Consider the following 12,785-nt stretch of genomic DNA (forward strand, 5'->3'; position numbering starts at 1 on the left):
ATGGTTTGAATTTTTATATTTCAACTTGACTACATTTTCTGCCCCATTTAAAATGTGCATTGTGCTTGTGTCTTATATTGTAGAGCTTAAAACTAATTTCACACACTAATTTGTACTATCATCCACACTAAAAGAGATTTTCTACTAGAGAGGTATTTCCATATGCCCATAATGTTCATAATAGGCGATTGTCAATTGTTTATTTGTCAGATCGATAGAGGAACGAAGATGGCGCCCTTGCAGGAATGAGTTTCCGATCTCCATTCCCAGTTTCAAAAACATAATATTCACGGCCATTGATGATTTTAGTCCGTGTAGTCTCCACATTAAATCTGGGATTTTTACCAAATAGAGAATCGTAGGGAGGCGGGCGACTGTCATCGTAGCGAGTCGATTTTTTGCCGATTTTCGATTTCTTGATTCGATCTTTCGTCTTCTTTGTCTTGTTCACTTTGACGGAGAGGTATCGTTTTATGAATATCTGTAAAATAATTAAAGATGTATTAAGCAGTAAGTATTCGGGTGTATAAACTTGTGAAGGAAAGGGTAGGTACTGGATATGAATAATAAAGAAGAATATAAATCTAACAACTTTGAGGGAACAAGTAAGTAGTTAATTCTTTTTCGATATCTTGTACCTCGTTCCACACAATGGCATAGGTACCTATAGTAACCTGTAACTATTATAGGCGACGCGACGGTCAATTCTAGGCTACAGTATCTGTCCAACAACTGGAAATTAATAAGAAAACGCTTCACAAATTAAGACTCACTTCAGCAGCAAAAACGGCGACAGCAGTAGCAGATCCAGCGACCATCACCAAGTACGTCATGATCAGATCACTGTTCCTAAGCTTGCGGTCTTTAGACTGCAGGTCTAGCGGGCAAATCTTCGTGCTGGGAAGGTCGGAACGCTTCAGAAAGTCCAGGATGCCGGCTTGGAATATTTGGGTTAATCTGGAAGGTGGAGTAAGTATATTTCTTTCAAACAGGTTCAATATTCTTATATACTTAGCAATGGTTATTATACTTTTGAAACAGAAGCATTTTTAATAAAACCCAATACTAACTAGGTACCTTCTTAAATACTAAAAATCGACAGAAAACTCCTCATCGTTATCGACTGGGAGTATGCATAAAAGGCTAGCAGCATGCGTCGTTGGATGGCAATGCTTACGTTAGTACCCACTTCAGAACTGAATAATATAAACATGCAAAATTAAGATTAAACTTACACGGGATCAAACAAGCTCTTCAACTTGCTGCCCACAGGATACGCGAAGGCCCTCTGTTTCTTCATAAAGGCATTAGGAGCCACGACATAAGTGCACTTATCAGACTCCTCCACATCTTTCTTCGAAGTATAATCGTTGTACATCAGATGGTCTACCACGGTCTGTTCTTTCACCAGCACTGCACCTCTCTTCACGGGATCCAGGAAATCCTTGTCACTCAGTACTGAGAGAAATCTTGCTTTGCCGTTGTTGATCATGGCGCTCAAGTAATAGAGGTCTTCTCCTTCCTGTGTAAAATAAATAAACCGTCAAGATTACTGAGAGAACGACTCTAGGCCTAGTATTTCTGAACAATAGTCATGTATGGATTTTCATTTTATAGGTATAAAACATTTTATCAACAAATTATTTACACCTGGTTACTAATATTTATATTGGTTACGCTGAAAAATCATTCCAAAATATCGGCTGGCACCACTAAACTAAGTATGTATTTAGTTACATCTTAAATATGCCTCCAATAGACAACAAAACCTTATAGTAGGTACGGTCAGCATCAAAAGTAGCTGAACAAATCAAAATTTTCAAAAACACAAATAAATGCCCAACTCACAGTTTTCACAATATGTTCCACCGAGCTGCCAGCTGAAGCGACCCATCGGAAGTTCTTCTGGTACAAGTCCCTAGGATTCTCAATAGCCAGAGTAAACTTGGACAGCGTGAGGAAAGCAGTCAGGTTCGCCGTGTAGAACGCAGAGAGCAAGATCATGAACAGCCACCAAGTTACGAAGAGTACGCGGGTCGTATCTACAAAATATAGGTAGGTATTCAGCTTACACTACGTTCCTACTCATAAGAATATCAGTAATCTGTATTAATAAAATAGGGGATCTGTTTGCTTGTTTGTACCCTGAAAACTCCGAAAGAAGTGAACAGATTTGAAAAATTTACTCTGTGGAAGCTCCTCTACCCTGGGTGGAATAGGCTATATTAATCCGCGTGCGGGAAGTTGTTTTCACGATGTGCTCTTGAAACTCCGGGAAACAGCTAGTACCTAATAAGTAATATAATAAAAACGCGTTGACGTCATTTTATGGATGCACTAGTGGACCAATATCATAAAAGATAGCTGTTGATGGTAGGTACCTAGGTATAGTATGTAAGGTATCTAGTAAAATAGGGCGCAATTAATGTCCTACAATAAAAAACTTTATCCTCCAAGTTTAAACATCTAAAGTTACTTAAAAATATATTTCCAAAGCTCGTTAATCAACATACCAAATACCAGTAATCAGAATGCCCAAACAAATATTTTGACAACCATCGTTAACACCATTTTCATTTGTGATTACTTTTCATGTTCGACATAGAAAATGGTGGAAGAGTGTGACAAAAAGTGATAGATTACGTAAACCATTAGTGGCGATACCATCGGCATATGTCGGTGTTGGAATTGACCTCAGTTATAAAACTAGATTCTAATGCTCAAATAATGTATCATCATTTTTATGGCGGCCTAAAATGTATGTGCTGGTCTTAATCAGTAGGTAGATCTTTAATCAGATTTAGGTATGTGCTTTTAAAATCTTTAATGTTTTCAAGCTTCAAGGTGAAGAAGAAATCGCATGATTTTTAACTCATCATATTTTCCGTTATATGAACCATTTAACATACAAAGCTACCGACACTCCCAAACAAATTAAGATTTAAAGCACGTACCGATACACGACTAAATACTGTTAGCTTATAAGTAGGCACCAAAGGACCAAGACAAGAATTCAAACCACTTACTGGCTTCTGGAGACAAATTAGTTCCTTGCTTCAGAAAAGCGCTGTACACAAACCAAAAGCTAGGTTTTAACGGTAGAACGCCTTCTCCATCAGCAATTAGTTTGGTTCGGACCCTCGTGAAGAATGTTATGCAGGGGCCAAATGTTAAAACTGCGGCAAGGACTAGATACCTAGAGAATAAATTGTGTTATCTTCACTAATTTTATAAAGCTGAAAAGTTTGTTTGTTTGTTTGAACGCGCTAGTCTCAGGGACTACTCCGATTTGAAAAGTTAGTTCAGTGTTAGATAGCCCATTTATCGAGGAAGGCTAAAGGCTACTTTATATCAGGCTTCGTATCAGAGGATCCCACTGGATTAAACCGCTGGCAGAAGCTAGTAGGTAAGTCATAAGCAGAGGCGAGAGTCAGAGAGTCAGAACAGTCACAAATGAATTGGTACATCTTGAAGAAATCGGAAACTTGAGGATGTGGACAAAACTTACCATACAAGATCGTTAAAAGGAGCGAGTAAACCCGACCCGGCAGCAGATTCTTTGGGTCTCTTCAGCATCATCACCCACACTCCTTCGTCCAAATCTATTGAGAATGAAACTTGTTTCCGATACGCTATCAATGTCGGCATAAACGCTGCGGCCATATCCACTTTCTGCTTAGGAAATGTCGTAGGTAAATATAAAAACATGGAATTTACAAATTGGGATTTTTGACGTTAATTTTAAGAGACCATGTTTTGAAAGTGAAGAAGAATACCTAAACTTTTGAAAATGGAAGATGAAAGTAGCACTAAGTATCTTCGTTAAGGTAATTTGTTAAGAAATAGGAAACAGAGTCGTTTAAAAATCAGTGTTGTCTTCAACTTACGCTAGAATTGAGAAGTCCTATTATGGAATCATCAGTCACTCTGCCTCCCAACTCATAGTTTCTCTTTGGTTCGATCACATCGTAGGTGAAATTGAATTTCTTCCGTAATATTTCCATGACCGTGAAGGCCACCCCTTTGCCCACCACTGTGCCATTGTGGTGTTCCGTCCAACTCAGAGGTGTGTTCTGAAAAAGTTTGAGAAAGTGAATGATGAGGTCTATCTATGTAAATATATCCCGAAGCATACTGGAAAGTGGTCCTGGGCCGCGGTATCGAATAAAAAATTGTGCCGATTTTAATATCACGTTGTTATACTACATGGGGAAATTCAGAGCTGATATTCCTAATCTTTTGACAAAAAGCCTGAACAAGGTTCAGTTTCTCCAGCAGATAAACTATGTCAGCCACGAATATTCTAATGAATCATATCGAAACTGCATATAGGTAAGTAGGTGTACTTACATTATATGTTGTAACTTTTAAGTTTTTCCCATTCACATCTTGCATTAAACTCTTAAAGTTAATCACCTCCGGTGTTAGAACTTCAGATCCTAATTAAGATCAGAAAGAGCTAAATAAGTATTATTCATTGCAAAATGTAATGATGCAGATAAAATGATTTTATAAAATTGCAAGAAAAACCTTAAAAGAAGTTATCAAATTACTGATAAATTCACCTTTATCAGCACCGCCATAAGGAACATCGCAGAACGTAGCGTTACATATAGAGGATATAATAAGCTCTATGCCGGCCATGGCATAATGAGGTTTGTAAGGCCGTAGGGCACATTTGGTGGTCGGTGGTCGAATGGCGAGCAGTCACTGCGGACTGTGAGGATGCGCCGATGACACGGCCTTTCCCCCCACGCGACGATAATGCGCGTTAGATTAACATTGACATTCAACAGTTGATCAATATTATTTTAATAATTTACCGTCGATACGTTTCGCAATGAATTAGCATGGGTCAGCAGGCTAATTCGTAGAAGTAGTTCCTGCTTAGGTCTTGTATCCACTGTTTGGCACAAGCTTCACTGGTTTAATTCATCATTCTGGATACCTGAATAACGTGGTTTTTAAGCTGACTACCTTTTTATATTTTTACAGGCGCGGCGTCCAGAGAGCAGTTTTCATTTTTCACATACTCATCTATACTTAATTTAAAAACTCACTTAGATAGATTAGGTAGTTACTCTCACTAGGTTCGGAAACGATCCCGTGAATCCTTTTCTGGCCCATCCTTTTGACTACCAGCTAGATATTCTATCTATATACTTTGGTATCAACTAGATATTCTAAGCATAATCTAGACAAGGCACATCGTGCAGGATATTACATAAAAAATAAGAAACAGAAAGCATGTCCATGCTATGCCATATGGAAATTACGTAGGGGTAAATAATCATAGCTCGTTAATGGGTGACGGCATGGCGAGTTACCTATTCGGTAAATTGTCATGGCTGATCAATGTGCGTCATTAAACGATACCCTGTGAATTGCCAATAATTATTTTGTAAATTGTATACTTAAAACCTTGGCAGCGATTCTAAGATCAATTGAATTTTTTACATGATATTGGTGTTAAATTACACCTACTATATTGTTACAGGCATGTAATATATATGCATTAAATATTAGTATGAAACAAAGTCACGTAAGATGAAAACTTTTTTTGTCAGATCTACCTACTATACTGACCTACCACACTGTCTAAAATTGTATAAAGTTATAACGAACGACTGTTGTTGCTGACTGTACTTAATAAATATGAAAGGTTGCGATGTATTATTCTCTTTCTGTCACCACTCAAATTATGAAAATGAGATATTATTTTCTATTTAACCAAGGCAAGTAGGTATAGCAATTTAAATGGGTAAATATAAATATTGATTTTCTTAGGAAAGGCTTCTGTTTAAAGGAAAAGTGGACCTAATTTATAAATAGGTACCTACGTACCTAATTATGTTAGCTCTAACCAGCAATTGGTTGCATTTCATGAAAAATAAACTTAAGTAGTAGATAAGTACCTTATTATATTTATTTGTTTGTACTTGTGCCTATTTTTCACGAAATTGTCAGGCTTTTCACGATGCTGTTTTATTAGGAGTGCCAACGAGTACCAAGTGCCAGTATTTTTTTTTAATTCACAAACTTAAAGTTAAGTATGAAATAAATTAAAAAATAATGTGTTTATTTCATAATTTCATAATATTTGATAAAAAGTGGTTTTTGTTTTTAATTTCTAAACGATGTCTCATTGTGACATTTGTTAGTTTGGCTGTCATAAAATAAAATATTGTCAAAGCGTGAAGAAAACATAACCTCAAACTTTAAATATTATTCATTGTTTTTCAGTTTTGTCAATATAAATTAATGCTGAAACCTTTGGAAACATGAGGGACGTAGTCTTATCAAACTGTGAAAAAAACTTTCTAAACAAAATAGTACCGGAAGGACACGTAAGACCAAATTCCCATGTAATAAAATTCGAAACTTTTGAAAGTTTTATTTTAAACTTATCTTTGTTTACAGCGTTTAGACGGTAGAAATTATAATGAAAGCAGACCATTGAACATCGCCTTCGGATCCGAATATGGCAGTTGTATAGTATCACTGGGAGAAACTAAGTATGCAAAACTTTTAATTTCGAAAATAAAATAACCTTTGTCTTTAGCGAACCAAGTAACTTGTAAACTAATGAACCTAAACAGTGTACACTTAGATACCATAACTAACTTTCTCTGTCCATACATTCCTAACTAATGAACTTTTTTACCAACTTTTTAATAACTTTCATAAACACTTTTGTTTACCCATAACTCATTGCACATTACAGGGTTCTGGCACAAGTATCCTGTGAAGTGGTACAGCCCAAACAGATCAGACCAAATGAAGGTTTACTCTACATAAATGCCGAGATCAGTCCAATGGCCGCCCCACAGTTTGAAGCTAACCGTCAGAATGATCTCTCATTGAGCTTGAATAGACAACTGGAGAAATGTTACAAGGATTCCAAGTGCATTGACTTAGAGTCCTTGTGTATTGTCGCTGAAGAAAAGGTAATCTTGGGATTTATATTGGTAATCAATTGATTGCAACAGAGCTGCAAAACAAGTTGTTTGTACTTTCATATCTGGCAGGATAAGAATTGATTGACTACACAAAAGATTATTTACACATAATTATTAATCATTTTGATGAACTCTTGCAAGGTGCAATTATAATTTTGCACTGTTGTGCAAAAACAATTATTACCAAATAAACTTTTCTCTGAAGAAAGATTTTAACAGACTTTACTTTTACTGTAAGTAGTACCTCCAGTAACTACTTGCACCAGGAACATAATCATTCATAGTTAAACATTATCTTACATCAATGTCAGACTAAAATGGAAGATTGCCAACTATGCACAACATGCACTATTCTTGTATTTTTGGTAAAACTAAATCTACTTGTTTCAATACCTCCTCCTCCCTTTTACACCCTTCACAACTGTACTAAGTTTCACTTCACTAATATGCTATCTTTACATCTTTCAGGTTTGGTCAATAAGGGTTGATATCAAGGTCCTGAATCTTGATGGTAACCTCATAGAGTGTGCGAGCCTAGCCACTGTGACTGCACTAGCACATTTCAGAAGACCTGACGTGACCAGAAGCGGTGACAGTGTCATTATTCATGATATTACTGAGAAGGATCCTATACCTACTGTATTATTTCACTACCCTGTTTGTACTACTTATGCTGTTTTTGATGAAGAGTGAGTATTTTGCTTTTGAATTAGAAAGGTACAGAAGAAATATTGATATTTACATAGTCATGGGAGACAGGTAGATAAATATACCAATGATCTCAATCACATCAAATTTGATTATAGTCAAGTCCACTTAATAGAATACGGACCTCAGAAATAAATGACTAAAGTTACATTTAATTTTCTTAATACGAGTAACTTTCTGCTTACTGTATTTTTATTTGGAACATTACCTTGATACCATTTTCTGAATATTATTTCCAGCATCCTCCTAGCAGATCCTACTTTCCTAGAAGAAACTGTATGCACAAGTTCCACAGAAGAAACTTCACGCTCAGGCCTACTAGTAGTTGGACTAAACCAGTACAAAGAAGTGTGTATATTATACATTTATGGAGCTGCGTTAACCAACAGAGCTATCTTAAACAAGGCTTTGCCAGGTGCTGCGGAAAGGTGTAGAGAAATTGTTGATATTGTGAAGAAAGCTATTATTAGTGATGATGTTCAAAGGTAGGCTATTGAAAAAACCTAAGCGTTCCTTTTTTTCTCTTTTTTATTTACAAAGAAGTCCTGAGTTCTTAGCCAACAAACCAATAGTGTAGTTGTTTATGTATATATATATGTTTAAAGTTACTTAGAAGCAACAATAACATTATGTATTAACATAAAAACAACTGTAGCCAAGTTTTAAGCCAACAGTGACATAACTGTGATTTTACTGTTATCTTTTTGGAATAAATAAATAAACCACAGTTGCCTACTTAGACCTCATTTGTTGTAACTCTTATTATCAGCAAAGTAATTCTGTAGACCACATCAAAACGATAGTGATAGAAAGAATATAGGATGCATTATTACATCAACTATAGGGTCAATGACACTTAGACATCATTAACAATATTATGCATTTCTATATGAATCATATTGTGGAAAATTCATCACTGAAATTAAACATTACAGCTACTGCTGGGGTTTCCACTGATTTAATAAAATAAGGAAACTGTAAAAGAAACTACTAACTAGTAAAACCATTTCAATACTTTTACATACAATTTAGAAAGTTTGTGGTGTTTGTGTACCTAATCTCTGAATCTGCTGAACCAATTTTGAAAATCATTTTACCGATAGGAAACTACTTTATTTAGGAGTGTGATAAATTATGTTTTATCTTGATACAGTAAGCATTTCCTTAGCTATTCATGCACAACAATTATATTCTAAAATGTTTGACTGAAAGAACTATGCCACCAAATTCTAGATGAAGATTCATCAATATAAATAGATATACCATAATATATAAAATGAGATCTATTATAATTTTTGTGTCTTATTTTCATTAATATGAATGTTACTTTTCAGACAAAAAAGGGTGAAGATTAACTTCTCAGATATAATAACGCAGGATCACCTACTTTGTCTGAGTAAAAAGGACTTAACTATCAAGCTCAAACATTACAATGCTGACGATGACAATATAGATGAAGAGGAATTTATGGACACTGATTCAGAGAAAGAGCCTAGCAAATATGATGGTGAGTTGAAAAATATTTTGTAATTACTAAATGCCACTTTACCAAGAAATAAGGAAATATGAATCAATTATTGGTTTCATCACCACAGTATAGGAGTAACTTAGGTGTTGTTCAATTGTTCACAGTTGTTTCATCAGTGCCTCAAACTGCAGAAATACAAGCAAAGAAAGGAGCCTCACAATGGATAGAGATTTCATCAGATTCAGAGGACGACTGAAATAATACACATGTACTTGTTAAATAAAATGTAATAAATTTACATTTTAAAAACTTCTTGTTATTATAATCTCTCTTAACAGTATTATATTAGCCATTGCATGTCCCTCATCAATAAACAATCATAACATTTGACACTGAAAGGATTAAAGTATAATACAGAAGAATATTATCTAACTACACTAGAAAAATAAATAGAGTAGTTCATGTGGATGCAAGTGGGCACAAATGGTGTGGAATAATATATAGAATACATTATAAACATTCACTCAGTCAAAATCATTAAAGAATTTAGCAAGTTTACAATTTGGCATGAAGTAATATACTTCAATTATCTTTGCAACTGATTCTCAATCTATATTTCTATGCTTTTACTGTAGAATGCAGATTGAAAATTTAAGATGAAAATAAAATCAAATCTAATTTTACATCTACTTAATATGCTACATTAAAACTACACACTTCAACTATAAATTACAGTCATATATTATTCTACACTGAGTCAGAGTTCATCCCATTTTTCTGGTCTAACTTGTTGCCATTTGTCTTCACCATATAAATAAAGTAAGTCATAATTTCCTTTTCATTCACAGGTAATGACTTGAAATGTTTTTGGATAGCCTGGAAAAAATATAAATTATTGTTACTTTACCAGATCTAGAGAATCAACATTACAAAAGAGATTAAAAGAAGTTTGTTTTAAAAATGCATTACTTACATCAGCTAGTTGAGCTTTGTTCAATCCTGGCCTTGTTGGCACCTTATAGTGTCTTTTGTATCTCCTCAGAGTATTGACTTGTAATTGGAACCAGTCTACCTCAGGGGAATCCATCTCAGCCTCATTACTGTCATCCTCCGAGTCCTTGGGCCTCCTTTGTTTCGTCCTTGCACACTGTATCATTGTTTTATGATAATCACAAATGTAAGTATGCCTGGCCTGAAAATAACATATGGAATTCAGTTAGCCAACATAATAATCACAGCACTCTGTTTAAAGTCACTCAAGATTGTTTTTGATGAAAGTTAAAAATAAATAAAAATGTGTGTGACATACTTGAGGGTCAATGTTAAGTTTGAGCCTTCTTTGGGCGACAGTCTTTTGTATGCGCTTGCTGTACGAGGCGTTGCCTGCGGGTCGCCTGCAGCTATCGCCGTCATCCATAAGGCAACATATTTGGTCAGAATTACCTCTAGAATCTTCTTCTCCTGTACTAAACCCGTTGTTCATTTGATACTCCCGTTGAATCATATATAACGAATAAAATGAACTCGTCTATTACACCTCGCACCAGGCGATGGAAAACTGTTCGACGTATTCACAATGATACACGATTGAGGTTATGATTTATAACAACACAGTACATTTGCGTAAAATAAATCAATTAAAATCATCACAACAAGTAACCGGCAGTTTGTATATTGCACACCGATCACTCCACGAATCTAATAATCCTTTATTCACTGCACATATGCAACAATTTGTCCATTGCTACTTCGCAACTATTCACTAGTATTATGTATCCAAGTATTCGAAACTTCTACAGGATGACTTGAAAATCCAGGACGCTATTAAATACCAATTTTATTTTGTCTACGCTACTTTTAAGAAACTCAATTGCAGCCGCTGAATAAAATAAAAATGACTCGTATCCGCACCGACGACCGATGGCATCGCCATTACAATTTTATTATTACTTGTTCGTCTTTTCATTCACTCACTCACTCACTCGCTTGAAGTTACGGAGCGATTGTAAATTAGGGCATTATTGAAATGGGGAATAGCAACTACTTTAGCGTAACACGATTAGAACCGCGAAACGAAAACAGTTCTTTATGTGAATGTGTGCATGAATACAACATGACAACGTATCTATGTATTGTAGTATAAACAAAAAATAAAGCTAAGGCAAGCTCAGTCATTGGCTGAAAAATGGCGGCGTATTTAATTTCAACCAATCAAAATGTTTTGTCACTGACATCGTCTGTTCATGTATTCATTTCGACGAGCGCAAAGTTCCCTACGTAATAAGCGCTGAAATCGTGTGCTCGTTTATAATAAACACAATACTCGGTGAGTTTCATTATTTTCTAATAGAATCTTAAAATTTCACTGTAAATGAAATTGTTGGTTTACTCAAGTTGTTTCTGTGGTTTAAATGTTCTCAGTGTAACGCTTGAAATGATATTTATAGTTTTACATTCTAATTTTGTAAGCAAATGGCTGCCGAGTGCCGAAGTAAGGTGACAGCTCTATAGGTATTATATCTAGGTATGACCATAATAATATTGTAGGTATATGTATACGTGAGCATGTTGTAGTAGTTATGTACCTTATAGGTAGTTATCAGTGTTCTTATAATAAATTCATCAATGGAAAGATTTGTATAATTTTATAAATAACTTTAAGAACTTATAGGTATGAAGTTCTGTCCTACTGCTAAAACTAATTAAATAAGCCTAATAAGTAATTTGTATTCCAATAATTTCGTATTAAGTAACTTTATCGACAAAGTTTATGTGTGTTGTACCTACATTCTTTTGATTACTTAGCTATTCTGATTAGTCCATTTATTATGTTTACGTAAACAATTGTTACCGTGGAAATTAATACCTATTGGCATTTTAGAATTATTTTCCTACCATAAAATAAATCTGTCCTAATTTTAAAGCAAAAGTTTTTTTTCGCTAGCAATTCCAATTTCAAGAGTTATTTCATTGTTAGATAGCTCAAATACTTCTTATCAGGGTATGTGAATCCCACGGGACGAGGGTGAAACCGGTGGTAGCTGGTGATAAACATAAACAATTACATACCTACTTATGAAAGGTTATTTGCTGAAAGGGATCAGACGTTGACGTTGTTTTTCTGTACTGTGGGTGTTAGCATTGTATTTAGGGTCATTTCGCCTGTTGGCGACCATTTAGTGCAGTTGGCAAGTTTGACGGCGATAATAAAAATGCTCCAGCACTCATTTCCATGTCAAATTTGTGTAATGTATTCCTTATATACTCTATTTTAAGATTAACTTTCAGTTGTATAAGAAATATCTTACGTTTTCTATTTAAATCGATAAACCTCAGAATTAGGCGTTTTACCCAGTTTGCGTCCACAAAATCCAATTCGCGTCCACCCATGGTCCAGTTCGCGTCCAGCGGCTTTGAAAAGGAATATAGGGGTGAAATTGTTAAGAATTAATAAAGAAAGATTGTATTTGAACAATTTCTTTATTTAACAATACACTTAATTATTAAAAATCAACATTATCATCATTTAAAATCCACTTTACAAAATAAAAATAATTCTTCTCAACATTGGTTTAAGTAACTTAAAATTAGGCAATTAATTTTGAAACTTGAAGAATAAACAGTAATCAATTCTGTTAATTTTACTCTAA

The 12,785-nt window shown here is 34.9% G+C and overlaps 3 protein-coding genes across 3 annotated transcripts; 1 reads left to right on the forward strand and 2 right to left on the reverse strand.

Annotated features, from left to right (window-relative positions):
• Position 1: 1 nt before the first annotated feature.
• Positions 2 to 4,824, reverse strand: LOC110371862 (glutamate receptor ionotropic, delta-1). The gene is made up of 9 exons (XM_021328290.3): positions 4,566 to 4,824; positions 4,351 to 4,439; positions 3,888 to 4,073; positions 3,509 to 3,672; positions 3,027 to 3,196; positions 1,849 to 2,042; positions 1,236 to 1,522; positions 774 to 957; positions 2 to 481 (listed from the first exon to the last, which is right to left on the reverse strand). Exons 1-9 carry the CDS (start codon positions 4,642 to 4,644, stop codon positions 200 to 202), a joined length of 1,635 nt encoding a protein of 544 aa, XP_021183965.3. The 5' UTR covers positions 4,645 to 4,824; the 3' UTR covers positions 2 to 199.
• A 1,358-nt stretch (positions 4,825 to 6,182) lies between these two features.
• On the forward strand, positions 6,183 to 9,444 carry LOC110371860 (exosome complex component RRP45). Its single transcript, XM_021328288.3, has 7 exons — positions 6,183 to 6,347; positions 6,421 to 6,515; positions 6,725 to 6,947; positions 7,428 to 7,648; positions 7,907 to 8,152; positions 9,002 to 9,174; positions 9,300 to 9,444. Exons 1-7 carry the CDS (start codon positions 6,282 to 6,284, stop codon positions 9,389 to 9,391), a joined length of 1,116 nt encoding a protein of 371 aa, XP_021183963.3. The 5' UTR covers positions 6,183 to 6,281; the 3' UTR covers positions 9,392 to 9,444.
• On the reverse strand, positions 9,407 to 11,236 carry LOC110371861 (histone deacetylase complex subunit SAP30 homolog). The gene is made up of 3 exons (XM_021328289.3): positions 10,445 to 11,236; positions 10,109 to 10,327; positions 9,407 to 10,011 (listed from the first exon to the last, which is right to left on the reverse strand). The coding sequence occupies exons 1-3, from the start codon at positions 10,637 to 10,639 to the stop codon at positions 9,883 to 9,885; spliced, it is 543 nt and encodes a 180-aa protein (XP_021183964.1). The 5' UTR covers positions 10,640 to 11,236; the 3' UTR covers positions 9,407 to 9,882.
• Between the last annotated feature and the right edge of the window lie 1,549 nt (positions 11,237 to 12,785).

Source organism: Helicoverpa armigera, chromosome 10 (assembly GCF_030705265.1).
Source record: "Helicoverpa armigera isolate CAAS_96S chromosome 10, ASM3070526v1, whole genome shotgun sequence".
Taxonomy (NCBI): Eukaryota; Metazoa; Arthropoda; class Insecta; order Lepidoptera; family Noctuidae; genus Helicoverpa; species Helicoverpa armigera.

Excerpts from the sequence above, each read along its gene's own strand:
- LOC110371861 (XM_021328289.3), bottom strand. The coding sequence starts at position 10,639 with ATGATTCAACGGGAGTATCAAATGAACAACGGGTTTAGTACAGGAGAA. Across the intron at positions 10,328-10,444 it reads AACTTAACATTGACCCTCAA|GCCAGGCATACTTACATTTG; the intron begins GTATGTCACACA and ends TGTTATTTTCAG. Across the intron at positions 10,012-10,108 it reads ACAAAGCTCAACTAGCTGAT|GCTATCCAAAAACATTTCAA; the intron begins GTAAGTAATGCA and ends TATTTTTTCCAG.
- LOC110371862 (XM_021328290.3), bottom strand. The coding sequence starts at position 4,644 with ATGGCCGGCATAGAGCTTATTATATCCTCTATATGTAACGCTACGTTC. Across the intron at positions 1,523-1,848 it reads TGGAACATATTGTGAAAACT|GAAGGAGAAGACCTCTATTA; the intron begins GTGAGTTGGGCA and ends TATTTTACACAG. Across the intron at positions 482-773 it reads TCGCCGTTTTTGCTGCTGAA|ATATTCATAAAACGATACCT; the intron begins GTGAGTCTTAAT and ends ATTATTTTACAG.
- LOC110371860 (XM_021328288.3), top strand. The coding sequence starts at position 6,282 with ATGAGGGACGTAGTCTTATCAAACTGTGAAAAAAACTTTCTAAACAAA. Across the intron at positions 6,348-6,420 it reads AAATAGTACCGGAAGGACAC|CGTTTAGACGGTAGAAATTA; the intron begins GTAAGACCAAAT and ends CTTTGTTTACAG. Across the intron at positions 6,948-7,427 it reads GTATTGTCGCTGAAGAAAAG|GTTTGGTCAATAAGGGTTGA; the intron begins GTAATCTTGGGA and ends TACATCTTTCAG.